The sequence below is a fragment of the Trifolium pratense genome, linkage group LG3 (genome assembly GCF_020283565.1).
Source record: "Trifolium pratense cultivar HEN17-A07 linkage group LG3, ARS_RC_1.1, whole genome shotgun sequence".
Lineage (NCBI taxonomy): Eukaryota > Viridiplantae > Streptophyta > Magnoliopsida > Fabales > Fabaceae > Trifolium > Trifolium pratense.
Genome location: NC_060061.1, coordinates 15,995,385 through 16,021,616, shown reverse-complemented (window position 1 = coordinate 16,021,616; position 26,232 = coordinate 15,995,385). Strand labels below are relative to the sequence as shown.

At 34.1% G+C, this 26,232-nt stretch overlaps 2 protein-coding genes across 7 annotated transcripts; both read left to right on the top strand.

Annotated features, from left to right (window-relative positions):
- Positions 1-1,519: 1,519 nt before the first annotated feature.
- On the top strand, positions 1,520-5,448 carry LOC123918144. The gene is made up of 3 exons (XM_045970120.1): positions 1,520-1,761; positions 2,027-2,232; positions 5,079-5,448. Exons 1-3 carry the CDS (start codon positions 1,663-1,665, stop codon positions 5,266-5,268), a joined length of 495 nt encoding a protein of 164 aa, XP_045826076.1. The 5' UTR covers positions 1,520-1,662; the 3' UTR covers positions 5,269-5,448.
- On the top strand, positions 2,099-22,612 carry LOC123918143 (kinesin-like protein KIN-14C). 6 transcript variants are annotated; one of them, XM_045970117.1, is made up of 17 exons: positions 2,099-2,232; positions 7,304-7,348; positions 7,445-7,624; positions 7,733-7,856; positions 8,105-8,214; positions 8,307-8,411; positions 8,822-9,031; positions 9,133-9,207; positions 9,349-9,495; positions 9,593-9,728; positions 9,838-9,947; positions 20,602-20,763; positions 20,841-21,061; positions 21,378-21,459; positions 21,539-21,643; positions 21,744-21,848; positions 22,191-22,581. In XM_045970117.1, the coding sequence occupies exons 1-17, from the start codon at positions 2,230-2,232 to the stop codon at positions 22,350-22,352; spliced, it is 2,082 nt and encodes a 693-aa protein (XP_045826073.1). In that variant the 5' UTR covers positions 2,099-2,229; the 3' UTR covers positions 22,353-22,581. The 6 variants fall into 6 exon arrangements, with proteins under 6 accessions (XP_045826073.1, XP_045826072.1, XP_045826070.1 ...); XM_045970116.1 differs by lacking the exon at positions 2,099-2,232 and adding an exon at positions 6,889-7,149 and having other exon boundaries at positions 9,835-9,947; XM_045970114.1 differs by lacking the exon at positions 2,099-2,232 and adding an exon at positions 6,889-7,149 and having other exon boundaries at positions 7,292-7,348; positions 9,835-9,947.
- The last annotated feature ends 3,620 nt before the right edge of the window (positions 22,613-26,232 follow it).

Genomic DNA, 26,232 nt, shown 5'->3' with positions numbered 1-26,232 from the left:
GACTGAGGGGGGTAAATGATAGAATCTTCATTTTACAGGGGGGTAATCACAAAAAAAATTTTGCAGGGGGTAACGCAAAACTGACCTATTTTGCAGGGGGTAAAACCCTATTTACCCGAAAAAATATGTAATTCTTAAAATTTGACAATATTATTTTACATTAAATTTCGAATTTTAATTATTTTTTCGAATTATAAAAAGAAATAGTACATACTAATTTTGTAATTTTATCATTTAATCAATTTATATTATAAAATAGATAATTAAATAATAAGTTATTGTAATGATGTAGAGTTATTGATGAGACTCATTTTAGAACTTTTTAAGAAATGCTCCATTGAAAGGGTTAAGTACTCAAAGTTGGAGTGTTCCATTGTGGATGCTCTAATACTCATACATGGTCGAGGACCAACAAATCATTTTTGACGCCTAATAAAACATTTACACATCATCAATTATTTTTTTAAAAAAAAAATCCTCATTTTTTTCTTCAAGCCGACCCACCATTTTCAGATTCAACAAAAAATATTAACAAAATTCAATCTTACATTCCTTTTTGTAGGCCTTTAATCTCTCAACTAACCCACTCATCCAACTGTTCTTTCCTGTTCTGCATAAAAATTTCAAAGCCTTTGCATTTGATTTCAACCTATGAACAGATTAATCTGAGTGACACCAATTACTCTGTCCATTTGAGGAAATCTTATTTAAAGTTGAGCTTTATTTTATGTGGACTAACTCAACACAGAAGTGGCACAAAGTTAATTTTAATCTGAAATCATAAGAGGAGCACACTCCAAATCTCAAACCTTCACCAATGGACAACTCATGTAGGTTAATGTGATTTTTATATTCAAGTGATTTCAACTTAAAATTATCCTTAACATAAAAAAAGTTTAGTTTCAACACACTTCTCAATTGAAACAATATATTAAAAATTATTGTGTGTCTTAAAATCTCAAGTTTTTTTGTCGGAGGGGTTTCCACTTCTGCCTCATGCGCGGGTGCATGGATTGTTGAGAAATGATAGATTTCGTGATTCTGACTACAGCTTCATGCGCAGGGCATATGGATTTGTACTTTGTATTTTCTCCACGCATGGGGCACATGGACAATATCGGGTATAAAAGCCTGCTAATTTAACAGATTTCGTGGCTTTTGGTCCTAAGGTTTGAGAAACACTTACAGAGGCAAAGCGATAAAATTATTGGATGATCAACATTCAATGATTGAGTGCTCTTTGGAGTAGATTTAAAGTTGGGAAATTATGTTGAGAGTGAGATTCATCGTTCATCTAAATTCTTGAGTGAAGAGGAAAAAGTAGAGAAAATGAACGTTCTCTTGTTATTAATGGATTGGGCTTCGATACCCTCGAATTTGGGCTTTCCTTGGTAGTGAAACTCTGGTTTTCGTGTCCCTCATGGTAGGAATATTGTAAAGGGAAATGGAAAAATGGAATAAAGTAAAAAATGTGAAGATAAAAGTAGCTTTAAATCTAATTAGCTAATTACTTCCATATATGATAATGCAATGCAAACCTGGCCCAATCTTTATTCTTATTCGTCCAATATTATAACAAATTATGGTTATCTATTAAAGTGAAGAGTTAAAGAAACAATGTAGCTAACATCATATTTTGCACCACCTTTGAATTTTAAGAAAATGGTTAGAAACTATGGTTTCCTTGTCTGCCTTGTTGTTATTGTCATGGATGTTGTTGCTGGCATACTTGGAATTCAAGCAGAAATAGCTCAAAACAAGGTACTCCAAAAGTCCTAAATCATACATATATTTTTTTTAAGAAAAAATTGAAGGGGAAAATATTATTTTTCATTGAAGTGGTACTAATATTCATTTTAACATCCTCCTCAATTAATATATTGGAATTTTGTCCTTTAAAATTATAAAATTAAACTATTACCACCTAACCGACACTTTATAGATAAATCATACAGTACATATCTCAATTAAGGATTTAATAATTAATAACAAAAAAATTCTTTTTTTTTTTCTGTGATGAAAATAGGTGAAGGATTTGAAGATGTGGGTGCTTGAGTGTAGAGACCCAAGCTATGAATCTTTCAAGCTAGGACTCGGTGCTTCCATTCTCTTGGCCTTGGCTCATGCAACTGCTCACTTGCTTGGGGGGTGCATTTGCATAAAGTCCAAAGAAGAATACAAAAGAGCCACATCCAATAGGCAATTAGCAATGACTTTCCTCGTTTTCTCATGGTAAGTCCTCTACTCCTTATTCTGCATCATGTATGCACAGTTGATTTTCTAAACATGTGTGGTTTATGCCTATGTTTGGTATCAAGGTGAATAAGTCCAAACCACAATGATTAATCGTAATTTTATAGAAGCTACAGAGTGCAGCATTTGAAAAATCATGATAAATTGTTATTTTTCGGTTTGGAAAATCGATTAAAAATAGCAACAAAGAAATTACTGGCCGAGTCGCGGTTCGATACGCTTTCTTTAAGACGTTTCACGGCACTACCCAAATTGTGCAAGGTAGACTAGCAACCGTGAAGTCCCATGATAAAACAACCAATTCACTGAAAAATAAATTCGAAGTGGCAACAACCACTTTCTTTGAAACAACAAAAAATAAATTATCAATTCGAAGTGACAACAACCACTTTCTTTGAAACAACGAAAAATAAATTTTTAAGTAAGAAGGAAGATAGAGTATTTATAGAGCAAAGAATTGAACTAGAAAGGAGAAAAAAGTGGGAGCCAGCAAAGCAAAATGTGACCAAGAAATTTGGCCCATTCAATTCCAGCATAACAGTTATAAAAAATAATATATCACCAAACCCGAGCCCGAGACAGGCTGCACGTGTGTGATATTTAGCATGGTGTGCCCTGTTTTCAAAACTAGGTACCCCTTGAGGCATACCCCAAGTAGTGACGTTCTAGTATATAAACACTACTAAAATGTGTGTCCTAACCAATATGGGACTCAATGTGAACTTTTTCAAATTCAGACACTTTAGCTCTTTCACTTGTGTTTATTTCAATACTAAGTTCATCATACAAGTGTTGGAATATTTTACAATATTCCAATAATATTATGTGGGCAAATATCTTTATATAATTATATTAGCTATTTATCAATTAGGAGCCTTAATTGATTAAGTGATCAAATAAAGTTAAAAGGCTAATTAGATTTCTATTTAGAATTAATTAAGTAATTAATTAATTGGATATGGGCTCAATATGAGTGGATGTCAGGATGGCCCATTTCGGAATAATGGGAACCCTAATTGGTCATCACACTATATATAGGCTATGGTCCCCAATATACCGGACACACTGCATATTGACTCTTCTCCCCATTTGAAGAGTCCTAAAGGCATAAGGAGTCCTGGTTGAGGAAGAACCACAAGCCAACGGATGCTCGTCGTCCGTCTCTCTTTGTGTTTCAGGATTACAACGGTTTAGTTCATCTAATAGATTCGTCATCCAGGTAATCCTAACACTAATCTTTGATAAATCAACATGTCGTAGATCCTATTTTATATACATGCTCATATGTTTATTTGGCTTCCGCACTAAAGTAAGATTATGGATTTAATCTTTATTGTTGAGCATGTTTTATATGATTAATTAGTAAATGAAATCTAACAAGTGGTATCGGAGCAGGTCTTCATGTTTGATTTATTGATATTGTTTGATTCATTTTTGCGTGGTTCATATTTTCATGTTTCAGTTTCAATTCGTATGAACCCTAAATTATAAAGCAATATGATTGCTTCAATGGCTTAATAGTATAGAAAAGTTTGTCCTAAAAACTTGTGCGGCATATATGCCTTATTTGTTTCAATTGGAGAAGTTCTTTTATTTTAATTTTCTGATGGTAAAACCACATTTGAACGTAAGTTTTGGCCAATTAAAGCATCAAGTATTTGTTCCTTATTAATTTTATGGCTCACTGGTATTTGTTTCCTTTGTGACTCTATTAATAAGGATTGTTTAATCATGTTTTTGAATCCGTATGTGATTTTCCTGTGGACCGTACTTTTTCAATATCCAGTTTTTTTTGGTCAAGTATAAAAGATTTGATCCTTTTATATGTTTGATCAGTAAAGAAAGAATTTTATAAAAGTAATTTTTCATTCATTAGAGTATTTGATGATCTTAATTTTTGGTACTGGTAAAGATCAATTACGGGACTTGTTTGGAAAATAAAGTTTTTTTTTTATTATAATATGGATTCAGATTTTGTACAGTTTTATATTTTGTTACATTAAAACTTGGTAACTCTTGGGTGGGTTTTATATAAATCCCGTAAATTTTTCTAAGTTTAAAGATATGTATAAGCATATTTGGTTTTTTGACTTGCTTGTATTAAGCTATGGAAAATAAAATTCGGCTCATTTGGTTCTTCCTTAAGATCGGGTTTATTTGTTTATGATCATAATTTTTGTGTAACCATAATAAGGATTTGGTTACGGAAGTCGCAATGTTTGTTTTTTTAATTTTGAGAGATTTCAAATCAAATCGTTAGGTTTCACTTATTTGTGTTGTTAACTCTCCGGTTATTGTTATAGCAAATAATTTGTTGCTTAAAATAAGTTTTTGGATTTGATTTGAATGATTCAATGCTTTAGATTAAAATTGATTCACATTAGTCTTGTACTCAAAGTTGTATTTTGAGATATAAGGCATATGAAGATTTGGTAAATACATATATTTGGTTATTATATATATTCTTTTCGGGGAAAATCAATTATCTTAAATATAAATTAATAAAGATTCTCAAAATATTTTGATTCAGTTTGGTATGTAGAGAAATTAAAGGTTTGATTCTTTAAACATTGGGAAAATATATGGATTCTATAATTATTTGTTTATTTATAGAATATAAAGTTTTGTTTTATTTTGTTTTAGAAATATCATTCTAAAACTATTTATTTCTTTATTTAACTTGTTCCAACAATAAATTACTTTGATTTTTTTTTTTTAAGTTAATTACTATGATTTTGACATACCATGATATCAAAAACTCATCCTATCAAATTGTCCTTAAATGGGTTTATGTTAGTTGCTGAATTAGTGTTTGTTGTTTACAGGATAGTATTAGGAGTTGCATTCTCCATGCTAATCATAGGCACATTAGCCAACTCAAGATCAAGAGAATCGTGTGGAATATCAAATCATCGTTTTTTATCCATTGGAGGGATTTTATGTTTCATTCACGGATTGTTTACGGTTGCCTATTATGTTTCGGCAACGGCCACAAAAAGAGAAGAATACAAGTGACGGAATTCTTTATAATTTGGTGCGTAATTGTATTATTATTTTTTTAAAACAATTTACTACATGTCACTAGATTTGGTGAGCGACCGAAGTAATATGCTAGAGTTCCTATGTTTGATTCTCAATTTCATTGTAAATGAAAAAAATTACTACAAAATATTTATTCATTTAACGAGATGGATGTGAATGTTTATTATCCCAACTATTCATTTTTAAAATACATTAAAAACAATATAAATTTCACATCGATAAAATTGAAAATGGTGAAATGTGAATAAACTCACATAATTAACATTAGAGTACCCATGTCTTTATATATGTAATGAGTTGAAATTGATCTATCAATTTGAACCAAATAAACACCATATATAAGATAGAAAATCAAATAATATCCTACCAAGATCGGCGATCAATTTGCACACTCGTCATCCTATCTTAAAGTGTTTTTATTTTTACTCCCTCCGTTTCAAATTATTTGACGTTTTAGAAAAAAAATAAGAAATTAAGAAAGTGTATTTTTGCACCTTATTTTTCTATTATACCCTTATTTTAATTCACCAATTTTTTTTTTGCACACACTTTCTCTTTCAAATAAATTTAATATGTTATGTACCAATTTTTTAAAAATAAAACAATAAAAAAATTATAAGAAGAAGTTTAGTAAAAAAAAATACAATAAAAAGATTTAAAATAAGAAGGAGGGTATAATAGAATATAACCTTAAATTATCAAAACGATAAGTAATTTGAAAAAAATAAATTTTTTTAAAACGTCAAGTAATTTGAAACGGAGGGAGTATTTTTTATCAATCTTAATGCAAGTTTTGTGAGCCACAATCCGCACACTTATTTATTTTGTGAACTACAATCAATTGTAAGTTTTGATTAATGTGATTTAATAAAACAACGATTCATGTTACTTTGAGGTGTATTTGAGTAAAAAATGATCTTCGGTTAGGAAGAAGATAATGATGAGCTGAAGATATGAAGATGTGAAGAACACGTTGTCTTCATACATTTATTGCAATTTTTTAAATTTCAATAAAAATAATTTAATAAATATAAGATTATCCTATGTGCCATCTCAACATTTTTTTAATAAAAAATTGTAAAAAGGATGTATTTATGCATATTATAAAAGATAAAGGATTTAAAAGGAAATAAAAACGATAATGAACCAAAGTTTTATAAATAAATAAGATAAATTTTTGCCTATTATTTTAAACACTCTCCATTCAAAAATAAATATCTCATACTATAAAATAAATGTCTTAGACCATACACATTATTTACATAATTTATCTTAATTATAATTTATTTTTACTAATATATAAAGATAAATGTCGAGAATTTTTTTTTTAAAAAAATGTCATCATGTGAAATGTTCATTTTTTCTCAATAAATATTTTTAATATATTGAGTTTTATAAATTTTTTGTTGAAAATATATATATTTTTGAATAAGCTAAATTAACCTACTCAAATTGACACCAAAGTGAATAAAATCTGAGACCTTACGGGGAAATACACTGACTCTCATATCCTAAGTCAATATCACCTGGCCAACCCAAATGAGTCATAAATGGTCAAAGTTATATATTTACATGTGTATGCACCCAAAAAAAAAATTACATATATAATAGTCAAATTGCTACAATTACGGTAGGAGAGAGAAATGATTTTACATGTATAATACTCCAAGAGACCGTTAGTTTCAAAATCTGAATTTGAATATTGCCGTGACGGAGCGGGCACTCCCAATTTCACACTCCCTTCTGTTCTGATTCTGATTCTGATTCTACCTCCGCAAACCCTAACTTCTCACCTCTGTCCTCCTCACTACTCCGCCTTCACCGGCGCCGTTGTTCTCCTCGCTCCAATTCACAGTAAGATTATTGCCTCTCGTCATTCCAGATTTCAATTCAATTTCATTTCTCTGTAATTTGTAAATGAATTATATTCAAATTATTATATAGAATACTTGAAATTCTTATAAATTCTCACCAATTCACAAATTTATAAGCTTAGAAAATATCACAGATGGCTTCTCGGAACCAGAACAAGCCTCCTCACAGCCACTCCAACGTAAGCCATTTCTTGAGTTCATATTTTCTGATTCTAATGATGAATTAATCCGTGCGCGCTGAACGAGTGTGTTTAATTAATTGTATCTGATTTCAGAAAAAGATTGGTGCTGAAGAGATGGAGAGACAAGGAGTGGTTGGGAGAGCTAGAGCGCCATTATCTGCTGTAGTGAACAACGCAGAGGGAACCGATTCTAACACCATCGAGTTCACAAAAGAGGATATCGAGGCATTGCTTATTGAGAAGATGAAAAAGGGGATTCCGTATGATAATAAGGTTTCTCTATTCTTACTCAATTTTTTAATAATCTATCTTTTAATTTAAAAAATAAAAATTGAACTTATTTGGGTGTTTGGATGTTTTGCCCTCTTTTTTGTTATGCAGAAAAAAATGGACCAGATGGTGGATCTTATTAAGCGGCTTAAGCTTTGTGTTCGGTGGTGTGTCGATGAAAATGATAAACTTCACTCTGAAGTAGAGTCTGCTGCTAAAAAGTGCTGTGATACTGGTATATTTTTTTTCCCGTCTGTCATTTCTGGTATATGAAATTTTGTTGGGATGTTTGCTTCTTGTGTGGATTAGGAAAAAAGCTAATATCCATTGTTATAATATATTGGCACAATATTAATATTTAGGTGAAGTAGTTTACTTATAAAATAGGGAAGTCAATAGTGTAGAACTGTAAAAGTATTTATTATATTTAGTGTCAGACAAAAGAATAATTTATTTAATCATCATGCATTTGTCTATTCACAGAGATGGAGATGAAAAATAAGACTGATGAGCTGAATGATACTATATCTGATATGAGGAGGACAATTTCTTCCTTAGAAGAGATAAATGTAAAAGAAAAGTTGGAAAAGTCGGTAAGTTTACTGTGCTAGCATTGTGATTGAATATCCCAAGTGATGTTATATGTTGCCCCTGATGGTGTGATTTCTTGTGGGTTGACAACTAGGAGGCTTGTAGACGACTTGAAGTTGAGAAATCTATCATAGTTGAGAGCCTTAATGCTACAAAAGAGCTTAATAAGGAGTTGCAGGATCGATTGAAATCTCTTAAAGTAAGTTTGTTTCAATTTTTTTTTTGTTGTTGATTTAGTGTTGTATGACAGTGACATTTGAAAATGTTCAAAATGAAGAAAATGTATGTGAACTTGTTGGAATTTTTTGCTGCTTTGTCGAAGAATGAATAGAAGTGAGTTGCCAGAAAAAGCTAGGCATTGCTATCTTGCCTTGAAACTCTATTAATTGTGCCAAGGCATTGTCCTTTTCAAGCACTTGAATTTGGACTTGTATAATAATTCATAATTCTTAACAAGTCATGAGTAACATTGTTGAGAAGAGAAAGTAATTTAGACTTGCAGACTTATGCGTTTGCTATCATTATTTATAGTATTCAACCCCCTTTCTATATTTTCCTTGTAAGCCTCTCATTTTTCATGTTGCATTGTTCCTTTTCTTTTTATCTCAGGATTCACAGAGTGAAGCTATAAAGCATAAAGAAATGCTAGAAAATGAACTCACATGCCTCCGCGAAGAACTAAAAAAAATTACAGAAGATCGTGATCGCATACAAGGACAACTAAATGCTGTTTTTTTAGAACAGGAAAAATACATAAAAATTAAATACGAAACATTAACAAAATTGAATAAATTGGCAATTAAAACAGAGGCTCTCGAGGTTTGTTGTTTTATTTAGTCCCCAACTTTGATAAGATCGTTTATTTATTATTTGTATACTCTTGCGTTCAGTAGATTTATACAATAGCGTTGCCTTTACAGGAGACTTGTTCCTCTCAAAAGGAGACAATAACTACACTGGAGCAAACATTACGTTCTGAAAGGGAGAAGTCAGAGGTAATCAAATTTGATTTTACTTATATGTAGTTGTTGTTTACTAGTAAAATGTTTATGATAGTTTTTGCATTTAAAGTTTAGTGCATCTATGATAACTAGAAGACCAAAACTGACACTAATTTATATTTGCTTTATGGCTAGATGGCTGATTTATCTGCTTTGCAAACAAGAACAATGCTTGAAGAGCAGAAAAGAATCATACGAGAGCTACGAGATCAGTTGACAGATAAAGAATTTCAAGTAGTCGAAGGAGAAAAACTAAGGAAAAAACTGCACAACACTGTCTTGGTAATGTTTGGTTCTTCTTATTTTTTAGATTATCTAAATCTTCTTGTCAACTGTAAGACATTATATAGCTGAGGCATCCATTTATTTCTATTTCTAGGAGCTGAAAGGAAATATTCGCGTGTTTTGTCGTGTGCGACCTTTACTACGAGAGGATCGTTCCGAAACGGACATGGCTGTTTCTTACCCAACATCAATGGAAATGCTTGGCCGGGGCATCGAGTTGGTGCAAAATGGTACAACACATATTTCTTTACCACTACTCCACTCCTATTTGTTCTTATGAATTTAATGCAATATTATGCTTAATAAAGTATCACAGTTTTGTCCTTTAATGATTAGCAGGACAGAAACAGCTTTTTACATTTGACAAGGTGTTTAATCATGGCGCCTCTCAGCAGGAAGTTTTCACTGAAATATCACAACTGGTGCAAAGTGCGCTTGATGGTTACAAGGTGATTTCTACATTGCCTCTTTTCGCATCATAATGTGTCATGCATATTCTTGTTGAAATTCCTGGCACACAGTGGACAGGTGTTGCTCAAGGTGTAGCAACACTTGTCTGTTGTAGACAGGTGTTGTTAATGGTGCGCCAACACTTGTCTATAAACAGAGCAAATAACATAAGACGATACAAACAGTAAAGTAAATAACACACGAGAGTTGTTAACCCAGTTCAGCCTAAAGCCTACTCTGGGGGATACCAATCCAGGAATGAAGTTCACTATTAGCAGTATTACTTCGAAGCTAAACTCACCCGTTTACAACTTCTCACTTAATCACTACCCAATGACACTTCTACCTAGGAACTCCTAGATATGAGACCCCGTCCCAATTCCCACCTTAGCAACACAGACAGCGCTGCTATTCAATTCCACAATCACAACAGGTGGAGACACACTCCTAAGAAACTAGGATTCACTCTTGCTTAAAAGCTTGTGAGTAAACCACACAACATAATAGAACAATCTCCGTACTTCAAAGCTTAGGAGAAGTTCACACTTACAACTCAATAACACTCAGGTCCTAAGCTTGCATCAATGAGACACAAGAAAGGCTCACAATTAACACTCTAAAATCCTAAAAACACACGCTTTGCAAAACACGATTTTAGATGCTTGAAACCATATGCTTGCCTTCGTATTTATAGCAGTAGAATGACTTGGGCTTCAAGACAAAATTAGGGCTTCTAGAATTGCGGCAGCAGTGGTATATTTTTGAAAACAATAGTTATATTTTTGAACCGCAAAAATATATTTTCCAAAAATATAATTCCTTTGAAAAATAAAACTAGGGTTTGGCTGCCTCCTGAATCACATTAAACACGTGCGCCTTCTTCTGCAAGATACCTTGAACAAATTCTTCAAACAGATCTTCAAAAGATTGAGTAGAAAATAATAACATCCAGCTGGCGCGCGCAGAACAGAGTCAGGTGTTGTTCCAAAGTGTCCCAACATTTGTCACAACACTTGGGGTCAGCACACTTGTCTCAACACTTGGCTAAAATATGTTTTTGCAAAATGTAGCCAATCATACAAAAACCCAACAATCTCCCCCTTTGGCAAATTTTGGCTAAAACAATATTAGACCAGTGTATAGAGAGATACAGTATTACCTTTCCTTCGAGTCAACATGATCACACAACTAGGAAAGAAAGTAACACACAATAAAAACTACTTCCAAGATAGTCAAGTAGCATCAGAGGCAATGTAACAGCGGAATAAGAACAACGGGGAAAAATAAATTCCCATAAAGCATCTGAGAAAAATAAATTCTCAGTCATAAGAAATAGTGGACTCAATAGTCAGGTGCCATAACACTTGGCACAACATTCGTCATTAAATACATTCAGGCGATCAAGAGATATTATCACTCACACTCCCCCTGAATTCATGCATACACACACCAGATAGAGAAAGAATATTCACTACTATGCATATTACTCACACTCCCCCTCAATACGAGCATACGAACAATTCATGCAAGCACAGGTCACCAGATGTGAGAACATCTGACCACACACTTGGCACACACACACACTACTCCCCCTTTTTAGCCACAATTTAGACAAACATCATGCATAGGAAATAGTAGTGTACCAGAGCATAGAGAATATCAGTGTACAGTTATTACAGACCATCCAGAAATCCAGGGCCTTGCCCATAAAAGGAACAACAAAGAAAAACAACAAAAGTACATCAGAAACAACTAAGAAAAACACCAGCAATCAAATTGAAGAACTTTCATCAGAGTCCTCCATCACATCCTCAGAACCATCCTCAGACTCACTAGCCTCTTCTCCTTCTTGTCCATTTGGCTCACCCTCAGCCATCTCAGCAGCTTCCTCAGCCTTGAGTGCCTCAATCACACGGTCTATTTTCAGCTTCCTGGCCTCAAGAGCTCTGCTGGTCTCAGTCAAGTCTGCAATCATCTGCTTCCTAGAGAGTACACCACCCTGGACAGATGTGCCAACACCTGCTGCAGCATTTGTCCCATCCAGCAGCCTCTGCTCAATCACCAACACCCCTTTCCTTTTACAAGGAACATCAATACTCCTTAGTATATCTGGGTGTTGCTCAAGAATGATATTGCATAGCAGAGTGGGGAGAGCAACTGGCTTCTCAACAGCATATGTCAGAGCATGACTTAAAGTTTCTTGAAAGAAATAAGCTCCATAGTCAAAATTGGCCTTGGTACCCACAGCATAGATGAACCTACCCAATCCTCTTGCCACATCTCCTGAGTGGGTTGTAGGCACCCAATTATGGGCAGCAATCCTATTTAACACAGCATAGAATGGAGAGAGGGAAGTTGCAGACAATTTAGCCTTGCTTGGCCACACTTTAATTCTACCACCAGTGAGGACTTTGCAGACCTCATTATCTGTGGCTTTTAGAGGAGCCACTTCATCAGCACTTCTTTGCAGATATTGATTGATCACAGTTGGTGAGAATTTCACACACTTTCCACGTACAAAAACTTGCCTATATTCAGGACTTCTTGGATCATTACAGTTTTCAGCAACATTAATCAAAAATTCCTTAACAAGCCTGTCAAAGCACTTGTCCAAACCAACCACAGTTTTCATCAGACCTGCATACTCAAGAGCTTCTACAACACTTGGACATTCAAGAATATCAGCTTTCAAATTTCTTTCCAGAGCCAGCCTCCTATGATATACAAATTTCCATCTTGCAGATCCATTTTCCAGATGGAATGACACATTATCCAAAGGAGCATAGGGAACAGTTTGAGGAATCTTCTTCCTTCCTATACTCTTCCTAGATGTGCTGCCAGATGCAGCAACATCTGTCTCTGGCTCAAAATCAGAGTCACTATTTGGTGGAGCCTTTCTCTTCTTAGTTTCAGTCCTAGGAACCACTTTACTGACAGGTTTTGGAGGTCCATACAGAGGCTTTTTACCAGTATCTTTTCTAGCCTTAGAAGGTTTGGGTGTTTGGACAGGTGTACTAGCAGTCTCTACACCTTTATTAACCCTACTTCTAGTCCTCCTAGCCACACTAGCCTCAGAGTTTGTAGGAACAGCCTTATCACTAGCAGTAGTTTCATTAACAAGTATAACCTCTGGATTATCATTCACAGGAGTCTCTTTATCAGCAGACTTAGGTTGAGGACTCTCATCAGACTCAGAATGGTCCTCAATATTTTCCTGTGCCAAAGATGTGGTAACATCTGGCACAACATTTGGCGCAGCGCCATGTGTTGCAACATCTGGCGCAACATGAGTCTCAGGAGTAGTTTTCTTGAGAGACTCAGCAGCAACAGCCTCATTGGTCTCAGTGGAAGCACCAATATTAGTATCAACAACAGTAGGGGGGTTAGGAGCAGTTTTCCCCAATTTTTCAGACACAGCAGGATCTTTTAAACCTAGGGTTTCACCAGGATTTGGAACATTAAGGTTTTGATTAAGAGAATTCTTACCAGATGTGTCAGCATTAACCTCTGCAGCTTTTACGACAGGAGTAGCAACACCACTCGATGGAAGTGGATCAACATGCAGTTCAGACATTGTAAAACTTCTTCTTGATTCAGACTTTGATTTCTTGCTCTTACGCTTTGAAACTTTAATCGAAGCGGAGGGAGATGAAGGATTTGTACTTGTTCTAGATGATTTATCCTTCTTTGCAACAGATTTTCTCCTTATCGTTGGACTTATGGCAGGTATGGTGTTGAGAGGGATAGCATTTATCGCCACTTGTGGTGACGGAACATCTTCATTCTTCGTTGGTGAGGATTTTCCAGAATCAGACATGATTATTGAGTAAAATTTTCTGAGAAATGTAAGGATTAGAGAAATGTTGATGAGGAAGATGGAGAGTTCGTGAGAGAGAGAATGGATGAAAAGTAATGATTGTGGTAGATGGAGGTTGTGGGAAGTTGAATGAAAACTTCCTTGATTAGCGTGTAACTTTAAGTGAAGAGAGGTAGTTACACGCATTACATGCTGTAACTGCTATTTGTCTTCAAAAAGGCAAATTCCAAGTTTGCCTCTCAATTTTTCAAATTGACTTGCGTCCAAAGCTTTAGTAAAAATGTCTGCTAATTGTTCTTCAGATGCAATGTGCTCAAGTGTAACAATTTTTTCTTCTACAAGCTCTCTTATAAAATGATGACGTATATCAATGTGCTTAGTCCTACTATGTTGAATAGGATTTTTAGAAATGTTTATAGCACTCAGATTGTCACAGTAAAGTGTCATGACATCTTGCTCCACACTATACTCTTTCAACATTTGTCTCATCCATAACAATTGAGAGCAACTACTCCCAGCTGCTATATATTCTGCCTCAGCTGTTGATAGAGACACGCTATTTTGCTTCTTACTAAACCAAGATACTAGATTGTTTCCCAAGAAGAAACATGCACCAGAGGTGCTCTTTCTATCATCAGCACTTCCAGCCCAATCTGCATCACAATATCCAATTAAGGTAGAATCATTACCATGAGAGTATAGAATTCCATAGCCACATGTGCCATTGACATATTTGAAGATCCTCTTCACTTGAGTCAGATGACTCATCTTGGGTTCAGATTGGTATCTAGCACAAACTCCAACTGCAAACATGATATCAGGCCTGCTAGCTGTGAGATATAGTAAGCTCCCAATCATACTCCTATAGAGACTTTGATCCACATCAACCCCTTTCTCATCTTTGGTAAGCTTCAAGTGTGTAGGTGCAGGTGTCCTTTTGTGACTACCACCTTCCATTCCAAATTTCTTCACAATGTTTCTTGCATATTTTTCTTGAGAGATAAATATGGTGTCTTCCATTTGTTTGTCCTGAAGACCTAAAAAATAAGTTAGCTCACCTACAAGACTCATTTCAAATTCAGATTGCATTTGATGCACAAAATGTTCCACCATTTGTCGCGACATTCCACCAAATACAATATCATCCACATATATCTGAGCTATCATTAGCTTCCCTTTCTCTTCTCTTACAAACAGGGTTTTATCATTACCACCCTTCTTGTATCCATGGCTGACAAGGAATTCAGTCAATCTTTCATACCATGCTCTAGGGGCTTGTTTCAATCCATAGAGTGCTTTCTTTAGTTTGTAAACATGGTTAGGAAAGCTTGGATCTACAAACCCTTTTGGTTGCTCAACATATACCTCTTCATTTAGATAGCCATTTAGGAATGCACTTTTTACATCCATTTGATATAGCTTGAATTTTAAAATGCATGCCACAGCCAAGAGTAATCTTATGGACTCCAAGCGAGCAACTGGAGCAAAAGTTTCATCAAAATCTACTCCTTCTATCTGGGTGTATCCTTGTGCTACAAGTCTGGCTTTATTTCTAGTAATATCACCATTTTCATCAGTTTTGTTCTTGTACACCCACTTTGTACCAATAACATTTATACCATCTGGTCTAGGTACTAGATCCCATACCTCACTTCTTTTGAACTGAGTTAGTTCATCCTGCATAGCATTGATCCAGTATTCATCAGTCAAAGCTTCTTTAACATTCTTTGGTTCAATCTTTGATATGAAACATGAATTGGAGATTGCTTCTTTTGATCTTCTTGTTGCAATTCCTTGATTTGGATTTCCAATGACAAGTTCCAGAGGATGATTCTTCTGTGTTCTAGTAGATGGTCCCTTGTTTGGTCTAGGAACCTCTGTAGTAGATTCAGAATGTTGATCAGGTTCAGGTTCAGTTTGATCATCATCAGGTGTTGGGACAGGTGTTATGACATCTGTCTCTTCAGCTGGATCTGCACTTGTTGTATCACTGTCATCAACAACATTAATTGATTCCATCATAGTTCTTGTTCTGGAGTTAAAAACCCTGTACGCTCTGCTGTTGGTTGAGTAACCTAAAAATATCCCCTCATCACTTTTGGGGTCTAATTTTCTTCTAGGTTCTCTATCTGCCAAAATATAACATTTTGACCCAAACACATGGAAATACTTCACAGTAGGCTTCCTATTCTTCCATAATTCATACAGTGTTGTAGCAGTACCTTTTCTTAATGTTACTCTATTGTGAATGTAACATGCTGTATTCATGGCTTCAGCCCAGAACTTGTAAGGAACATTTTTGGCATGCAACATTACTCTTGCAGATTCTTGTAATGTTCTGTTCTTTCTCTCAACCACACCATTTTGTTGAGGTGTAATTGGTGAAGAAAACTCATGAGTTATTCCTTCAGCAGCACAAAAATCAGCAAATTTAGAGTTCTCAAACTCCTTACCATGGTCACTTCTAATTCTTACAATACCACAGTCTTTCTCCTTTTGAAGTTGTAAGCAAAGATTTTTGAATTCTTCAAAAGTCTCAGATTTTTCCCTAATGAAATTGACCCAAGTATATCTAGAGAAGTCATCAACAACAACAAGTACATATTTCTTACCTCCAAGACTCTCCACTTGTATGGGCCCCATCAGATCCATGTGTAGTAACTCAAGAACTTTAGAAGTGGACAAGTGTTGCAACTTCTGGTGCGACACTTTGGTTTGCTTCCCAATCTGACATTCACCACAGATATTGCCTTCTTGTATTTGTAAACTTGGTAGTCCTCTGACAGCTTCTTCTGATATGACTCTCTTCATGCTCTTCAGGTTAAGGTGTCCTAATTTTTGATGCCACAGCTTAACCTCTTCATTTTTAGTTAAGAGACATGTAGATACATTAGCTTCTTCAAGAGGGGTCCATAAGTAGCAATTGTCTTTTGATCTAACACCCTTCATAAGGATGTTACCTTCATTATTGCTGACTAGACATTCATTTTTTGTAAAGTTGACTCTCATGCCTTGATCACATAGTTGACTTATACTAATTAGATTGGCAGTTAGGCCTTTTACAAGGAGAACATTTTCAAGTTTTGGTAGACCATTGTCAATCAGTCTTCCAATACCTTTGATTTCCCCCTTTGCTCCATCTCCAAATGTCACAAAGCTTGTGGCATAAGATTTTACCTCTTTCAAATACTTTTCAACACCAGTCATGTGTCTGGAACAACCACTATCAAAGTACCAATCTTCTTTTGATGAGGCTCTAAGTGACGTATGGGCAATCAAACTTTTCCCACTGCTTTCAGCTGTATACCCCTTTGTATTGGTTGTATCATCTTTTTGCTTCCATTCCATCCTTGTTTTAGTAATGGATGGATCAGATTCTTGGGGGCTTTCACTTGGATACCCATACAATCTGTAGCAGTAAGGCCTTATGTGCCCCTTTCTTCCACAGTGATGACATCTCCATGAGTGGTACCTGCTTCTGGTCTAGGTATAAACCTAGGTCTCTGCCATCTTTGCTGATGTGGTGCCACATGTGGCAACACTTGTCTCTGCTGTCTAGGAGACAGGTGTGGCGACATCCTGTCATGCATTTTTGGAGATGGTTGTTTACTTACCTCAGGCATATATTTCCCCTCTTTGTTGTAATCCATAATCCTATTAACATTTTTGTATTCATACCCAATGCCAGTTTTGGATCTGCTAGGAACAGGCAGAGTTTCCAGGATTTCATCTAGATCACTTCCTTTGAATAGCCTAAGAACATGCTTCTTTAAATTCTCAAGATGAGAGTTTAATTCAGTTACCTCTTCATTCAGATGGGCTATTTCAGTCAGTTGTTTGATCTTATCAGCTTCTAAGTTGATGATAGTTGCCTTCTGTTCCTCAATGATCTTTAAACTATCTTCCCATTTAGTACTAAATTCAGAGATTCTTGACATATTAGCAGCTCTCTCAGTTTGCAACTTAGTGATTGTTTCTTTTTGTTCTTCAGAGACTCTGCAGACTTCTGCACTCTTCAGACATAGCTTTTTATATGATTCAGCAAGTTCATCAAAGGTCAGTTCTTCTTCACATGATTCAGTGTCAGATGTGCAAACACTTGTCAATACATGTATAGCCTTTGCAGTATTGTCTTCTCCCTCAGAATCTTCATCTGACCAGGTTACAGTCATTCCCTTCTTCTGTTTCTTCAGGAAGGTTCCACATTCACTTCTAATGTGACCAAACCCCTCACATTCATGGCATTGAACACCTTTATTTGGAGCTGATTTCTCATCTGTTACAGGTTTTCTGAAATTCCTGTAAGTGTTGCGACCAGTGTCAGCTGCACCTGTCTTAGAGCGTTTGTCCATTCTCTTTAGCACCTTATTAAATTGTTTTCCCAAAAGAACCATTGCATCAGAGATGCTGTGTTCAGACTCTGTGTCACTCAGTTGATCTTCTTCCTCAGCATTTGTAACAAAAGCAATGCTTTTGTTTTTCTTATCCATTTTTTCATTTGTAGCTACCTCATAGGTTTGTAGTGAACCAACCAGTTCATCTAGCTTCATATCTGTGATATCCTTGGCTTCTTCTATAGCTGTGACTTTCATGTCAAACTTCTTAGGTAGAGACCTGAGCATTTTTCTTACCAGCTTTTCTTCAGGTATCTTTTCACCCAAGGCATCAAATTGATTGTCAAAATCAAGTATGGTCATGTGAAAATCCTGAATGGTTTCATCATCATTCATTCTAAGATTCTCAAACTTCGTTGTTAGGAGTTGCAGCTTTGACAGCTTTACTTTAGAGGTACCTTCATGAACAGTCTCAAGAATTGTCCAAGCTTCTTTAGCAGAGACACACTTTTTAATGAGTCTGAATATGTGCTTGTCAACACCATTATATAGTGCATATAATGCTTTTGAGTTTGCAAGAGCAAGCTCATCCTCTTCTTTGGACCATTCTTCAGCAGATTTCAACTCAAGAGTTGGTTTACCATCTTTGTCCATCTTCACAGGTGGAGTCCACCCTCTCAGAACTGCCTTCCAAGTCTTGCTATCAATTTGTCTTAGAAAGGCCATCATGCGAGACTTCCAATAGTCATAGTTTGAAGCACCAACCAGAAGAGGTGGTCTGGTAACAAAACCTCCTTCTTTGTCCATCCTTGCCAGAAAAAGTTTCCCTGGAGCTCACCCTAAAATTCAGAACAGGGTGCCTGCTCTGATGCCAATTGAAATTCCTGGCACACAGTGGACAGGTGTTGCTCAAGGTGTAGCAACACTTGTCTATTGTAGACAGGTGTTGTTAATGGTGCGCCAACACTTGTCTATAAACAGAGCAAATAACATAAGACGATACAAACAGTAAAGTAAATAACACACGAGAGTTGTTAACCCAGTTCAGCCTAAAGCCTACTCTGGGGGATACCAATCCAGGAATGAAGTTCACTATCAGCAGTATTACTTCGAAGCTAAACTCACCCGTTTACAACTTCTCACTTAATCACTACCCAATGACACTTCTACCTAGGAACTCCTAGATATGAGACCCCGTCCCAATTCCCACCTTAGCAACACAGACAGCGCTGCTATTCAATTCCACAATCACAACAGGTGGAGACACACTCCTAAGAAACTAGGATTCACTCTTGCTTAAAAGCTTGTGAGTAAACCACACAACATAATAGAACAATCTCCGTACTTCAAAGCTTAGGAGAAGTTCACACTTACAACTCAATAACACTCAGGTCCTAAGCTTGCATCAATGAGACACAAGAAAGGCTCACAATTAACACTCTAAAATCCTAAAAACACACGCTTTGTAAAACACGATTTTAGATGCTTGAAACCATATGCTTGCCTTCGTATTTATAGCAGTAGAATGACTTGGGCTTCAAGACAAAATTAGGGCTTCTAGAATTGCGGCAGCAGTGGTATATTTTTGAAAACAATAGTTATATTTTTGAAACGCAAAAATATATTTTCCAAAAATATAATTCCTTTGGAAAATAAAACTAGGGTTTGGCTGCCTCCTGAATCACATTAAACACGTGCGCCTTCTTCTGCAAGATACCTTGAACAAATTCTTCAAACAGATCTTCAAAAGATTGAGTAGAAAATAATAACATCCAGCTGGCGCGCGCAGAACAGAGTCAGGTGTTGTTCCAAAGTGTCCCAACATTTGTCACAACACTTGGGGTCAGCACACTTGTCTCAACACTTGGCTAAAATATGTTTTTGCAAAATGTAGCCAATCATACAAAAACCCAACACTTGTGTTCGAGATCCTACAAAAAAATTGAGTGCTTGTTTCACTTGTAGCAAAACTAAACTGTATGATTATTGAATATGTATTAGTAATTTATTGATTTAATGTATGTCGCTGGAGACTGTTGATTATGCACCTCATTATGGGATATGATCATTAATTACTCTAGTGTTTTTATGTTTGTGGTCTGCATTTCTGCTTTCAAAAGCCTTACTTTTTTTTTAAAAAAAAAAACTCCACCTCTACCATCAACACTTGAAGTACATAATTTTTAGATTTGTTTATATTTCCTACGAACCTTGACATGATATTTTGTTCAAATATATTACTAGGAGACTTTATTTTAATACCCCCAAGTTTCTTGTGTTTGATATCTTGAATGTGGCTTTGGACAACAAGGAATTCAGTTTATATCTTGAAAAAACATATTTCTGTCATGAGATGCCACATGGAAGTGAAGTTAGTGTAGGTCGTACAATTATAGACATGGCTTACTTACCTTTTCCTTCACATATTCTATGGCTTGTTTTTGTTGTTTTTGCTTTGGGTATAAATTATGATCTGAGAGAGGCCACTGTTTATTATGCTAGGTATGCATTTTTGCTTACGGACAAACAGGTTCAGGAAAAACCTATACAATGATGGGTAGGCCTGATGCTCCAGATCTGAAAGGGATGATACCACTTTCTTTAGAACAGATATTCCAGACTAGTCAATCCCTTAAAGACCAGGGCTGGAATTTCAAAATGCAGGTTGGTTATACTACATATGATTTTCATGTTGTCGCCTAAATGGAAGCTGAATCCGATTTTTATATTCAAATTTCTAGGCATCAGTATTGGAAATATATAACGAGACTATCAAGGATTTGTTATTATCAAATCGGTCAAGTGGGTTTGACCAAACACGAGCAGAAAATAGTGTTCACGGAAAACAGTACACTATTAGACATGACAAAAATGGAAACACGCATGTTTTGGACCTCACCATTGTCGATGTTTGTAGTGTCGATGAGATTTCCTCCCTCCTGCAAAAGGCTGCTCAAATCAGGTATCATAGTGTTTGCTCCATATTAGGATCCTGCAAATGCTTTCTCTATAGTGTAAAAATAAACACTGTGGTTGAATGAATACATAAAAGAGTGCATGTTTTCTTCCGTGAGGAATCAACAATTTCACGAATATTATTTCCTTTCAACTGATCAATTTTTGAAGTTGTCGAGTTTATTTTTCATCTGAAATAAGCATATATTTGATTCAGTTAGAAGATCTATGGTGAATATATAAAATACAATATCTATACATATAGCTTGATTTTATTTTATGGAAAAGAAAATTAGAAATCATTACCCCTCGTGTGTCTTCAGGTCAATGGGAAGAACACAAATGAATGAACAATCATCAAGAAGCCACTTTGTCGTTACTTTGCGCATATGTGGTACAAATGAGGTACATGCTTTAACAATGAGTTATGTTACAGCTTTATCCTGATTATTTATTTCACAATGCATTTATTTCTATTATGCAGAACACTGAACAACAAGTACAAGGTGTCTTAAACCTGATTGATTTGGCTGGAAGTGAAAGACTTTCAAGGAGTGGGGCCACTGGAGACCGTTTGAAGGAAACTCAGGTGTTTATTTGTTTTGCACCGTTATGATTCTTGAGCTCTTGGTGAATGATTCAACTTTCTTTAATATACTAGTTATTATTTTCATTGTTATCATATTCAGGCTATCAACCAAAGTCTCTCCTCTTTAAGTAATGTCATATTTGCTTTGGCAAAAAAAGAAGAGCATGTTCCTTTCAGGGATTCAAAACTGACGCACCTACTCCAGGTATATCAAAACCAATGATTTTGTATTATTGATGAATCGATCATACTGTTCTTGTTATCTTCAAATTAAAAGTGAAAAATGTACACCGATATCACCTATAAAATTATCACCCTCCTTTCTTCATGCTTCACGTGACCTTCCACTCAACATTGCAATGGTCTTATTGGATTAGATTATGATGCTAGGACTAGGACTAATACCAATTATAACAAAACCTTCCATAAACATCTGGGTTGACTTATTATGAATTATTGATCACATTTTACTATTTTTTCTTTTTAAAGCATACCATTTTTTTTTTCTTCAAATGCTTTTATAACCTTATTATATTTACTATTGCAGCCATGTCTTGAAGGGGATTCCAAAACTTTGATGTTTGTCAACATATCACCTGATCAATCTTCAATTGATGAGTCACTTTGTTCACTCCGCTTTGCAGCTAGAGTTAATGCTGTGAAATTGGGGTTTCAAGGTGTGAGACCTAGACATATACATGGTGCTTAGAAGCTTAGTTGAGTTGATTTACCAAAAATGAAAACCAGTTACTACTATGTATTGTTTTGGTAAAAAATGATTGCAAGGGACTAGACTAGGCATTGGTAAAAATGGAAAACCAGTTACTACTTGTGATAATTGTTGGGGATTATGAATTGAATTTTGTATGAACTAAAGAGATAATAGAGTAAGAAGAAAGTAAAATTTTATTGACAATGAACAAGTGAGTATTTACAATGTATTTATATGATTACTTGAATCTCAAGCAACCATGGTTAACCATAACTAACTTTGGTTAACCCTTAGTAACTAACTAACCAATTGAATAACAAACTAACTAACTCTATCTTAATCAAACAAACTAAAACAAACTTATCATTTGAATTACTAAGTCAACAATAATTTGTATCATGATGTTAATCATTATCATATTCTTGGTTATGTGCTGATTATTCTTTCCCTCTCTCGACACACTATTCATTGTTAATATAAGAGACTCTTATATATCTATTCATCTTTTGCAGATCTAGACTTGTTCTTCTAGATCTTTTGGATCTAGTTGGATTGTCTAGGTACCATGGATCGATGTTTTGTTGATATTAATCTTTTTATTGATATAGTCTTTTTTAAAATTTGTTATACGACATGTTATCGCACAAATTCGTCAATGAACGCAATGATCCGAATTCGCCTAATTTGTTTGTAAAAACCAGTTGAAATGAGCCTCTATATACAAACTGTGGTTTGGGTCCGAACCCGTACCCGGCCCATTGTTCGCCATAAATTTAAATTAAAAAAGAAAATTTACTTAAATGTCGCTATATTATTCTAAAAATACAATATAAATTACTTAAACAAGATTAATTGTTCACAACACCAATATACTAACTAACAACTAACAATTTGTCATTAAAAAAGAATGTGATACGAGTGAAAATTTTATAAAACATGCTATTTTTTTATTCATTCAATTCATTTAGAACAATAATTTTTTTAGAATCAAATATAACATGACACCGACACTGACCATACACACATGGTAGGAAAATGAATGGAAGCCAACAAATCAAGGTTGTTAAAATCTCGTTTTAAAATGCAAATTCTATCGAATTTTACTCTGTGTAAAATCGATAAAATCATCTAAACTCGCATGTTTTCACCTACAGTAAAATCATTTAAATTTGCATGTTTTTACCTACTTGAATGATTCAAAATCTCAATATATATATATTGTTAATTCAAAAGCTCACTTATATCATTTGAGCATACATCTTTTTAAAAATATATCTAATATCATATAGTATTTACAAAAATTTTATTTTTTTTAATAATAGTGCATGTCAATAATTAGAGGAGTAATAATTTTTTACACGTATTTTTTATAATAATATACTTCATATGTTTCTTTTTTATAAGGTTCAATGAATAATCATTAATGTATATGGTTTATATTATAGATAATACATTATTCTAAAAGTGAATTTTCACTTATGGTAGGGAAGTTAGAAAAATAACAATTCTTAATACTCATGCGTTTCCAACAATATCTCTTATTTTTATAAATGTGTGCCAAAATAAGAAATTGAAAAAAATACAAAAGAATTGATGAAAACATGTGACAAATGAAACATATAAGTAATTATATTTTGATAAAATAATATAATATTACAAAATTTTATGCAATCTAAATATAATAAGTTATTTAATAAATAATAGATACATAAATGTAATAGGAGTTTCGTAAAAATAAAATAACTAGGGTTAAAATTTACAATAGAATCACTTCATATTTCAATCATATATAATAGTTATTTATACATGACATGCATGTTTTAAAGAGTCATATTTAATAAATGGAAAAAAAAAGATATTATTTACAAGATATGTTGATGGGTAGATAATTGTTGGTGGTATTTGTTGAGAAAATAAGGACTTTTCGGCATGTATATTTTCAACTAACACCAACAATATTTAATATTGAAATCCATTATAGTCATAATTAATTCATGAGAATGGGAGAAAATCAATGGAATATGAATTATCAAATATTTAAAATTGATTTTTTAATAATTTAAAATAAATAATATATTATTTTTTTATATTTATTTAATTAATATTCATTACATTTAAATTTCTAGACTAAAAATAAGATTCATAATTTCAGAGATATATATGACGTAAACTCTACCGTCTCTACGAGTTTACCTTTCGATTTCACCTTAAACTAAATCAATTGACGTAAAAACTCAATTCTGACAACCTTGCAACAAACTTCTAGATCTAGATTGAAATCGAACTTTCTTTGCTCCCTCGAGAGTTTTAAACATTACTCCTTTATATTGATTCCACAAGGTCGTTACATCACTAGGAAAGAACGTATTTTTACGGAAAGCAAAGAACGTAAATGGTAGAATGGTAATCCAACAATATTCATCGTTCAGTTTGTGTCCTTTCAAACAAAGCAAGGATTTAGAAATATCTGCAGCATCCCATACTCTAAATTTGATGCTCAAGACCGTGTTTTGTAAATTACTTTATTCTTTTATCTTAAAAAATGAGTCAATAATATTTTTTGTCAAGTTTTAAAACAATTTTAATTCAACCAAATGAACCTAGAAAATAAATTTAATAAAGATGATTTTGTCAAAAATAAATTTTCCGACTCCCTCTTAGCAAAAAAGATAAAATAAAATTTGTCATTTAGTTATGAAGCACATAATTTTTTATTTTTTTTGGTCAATAGTGCATAAATTTTATTGGCAAATGCTAAATAGTGCCCCCGGGCACTCTTTAAGGCCTTAAATAGTAAACTTTTTATAGAATTTTTATCAGAATGCGTAAAGTCAACGCATTGAAAATTGTAGTATTTAACTTTTTTAATAAAAAATTTCTTTAAATAGAATACTTAAAGAGTGCCCCGGGGGCACTCGTTAGCAAGACCCAATTTTATTTAACCAATATAAAAAATAAACTAGAAGGGAAAATAATAAAAAATTAATTATCAAAAGAAATAACATAATACTTAAATATAATTTTTTTATATAAAAATAAAATAAAATAAATAGTGCTCTAACTCTAAATCTAATAGGGGAAGAAAGAAAGAAACTGAGAGGAAATCTATAAACAAGAAAGAGAAAAGAAAAAAGAAAAAAAAAAACTATAAACAAGGGGAGCAACGTCAGGGTTACGCTCTCTATCACACTCTTTAACCACACACCAATATTATAAAGCCACCTCATCTCTTTCTTTTATCCTTTTCCTAGTTACCGGTTTCAGTTTATTTTTCTATTTTTAGTCAACCACATGTGACATGTGCATGTTATAATCAAAAAAAAATTTACGTAGTTTCAGCCACCACCAAGATAGAACCTTCACTTTATCAATCATGCCCTCTAGAGAGGTGTTATTTTGAGCGAACACCGTGTCATTTCTAGCTTTCCAAAGATACTAAATACTAGCTAACCAAAGTACTCCCCGAATCCGCCTCCTTGCCTAACAAAGACGAAGTACAATTGAGCCGCTTGTTCCGTAATAACGATAGAAAAAAGACCACGAACACCTAATCAATTTATAATTTTGCTCCTGAGCAAAGTTCACTGTTAGTGAGCACCACACCTCGTCGAATCAAATTATCTTTTATCGGTAATCTGTTATTTAACATTCTCCAAGCAAACAACGACACATTCAATGGCAATGTTTTATTGCAAATAACATCCTTAAGTGGTATCGATGACGCATGGGTAAGATGAGTGAACTATGTAAACTCCTCAAACTGTGTAACCATCATCAGAACTTACTCTTTTTTAACAGAACTTATAAAAAAAAGCTGACCGAACAAATAAAATGCATCTTTTTTTTTTTTTAATTTAAATAAAATGCATCAAACTGA

Excerpts from the sequence above, each read along its gene's own strand:
- LOC123918144 (XM_045970120.1), top strand. The coding sequence starts at position 1,663 with ATGGTTAGAAACTATGGTTTCCTTGTCTGCCTTGTTGTTATTGTCATG. Across the intron at positions 1,762-2,026 it reads CAGAAATAGCTCAAAACAAG|GTGAAGGATTTGAAGATGTG; the intron begins GTACTCCAAAAG and ends TGATGAAAATAG. Across the intron at positions 2,233-5,078 it reads ACTTTCCTCGTTTTCTCATG|GATAGTATTAGGAGTTGCAT; the intron begins GTAAGTCCTCTA and ends TGTTGTTTACAG.
- LOC123918143 (XM_045970117.1), top strand. Across the intron at positions 7,349-7,444 it reads CTCCTCACAGCCACTCCAAC|AAAAAGATTGGTGCTGAAGA; the intron begins GTAAGCCATTTC and ends ATCTGATTTCAG. Across the intron at positions 21,460-21,538 it reads GCATATGTGGTACAAATGAG|AACACTGAACAACAAGTACA; the intron begins GTACATGCTTTA and ends TCTATTATGCAG.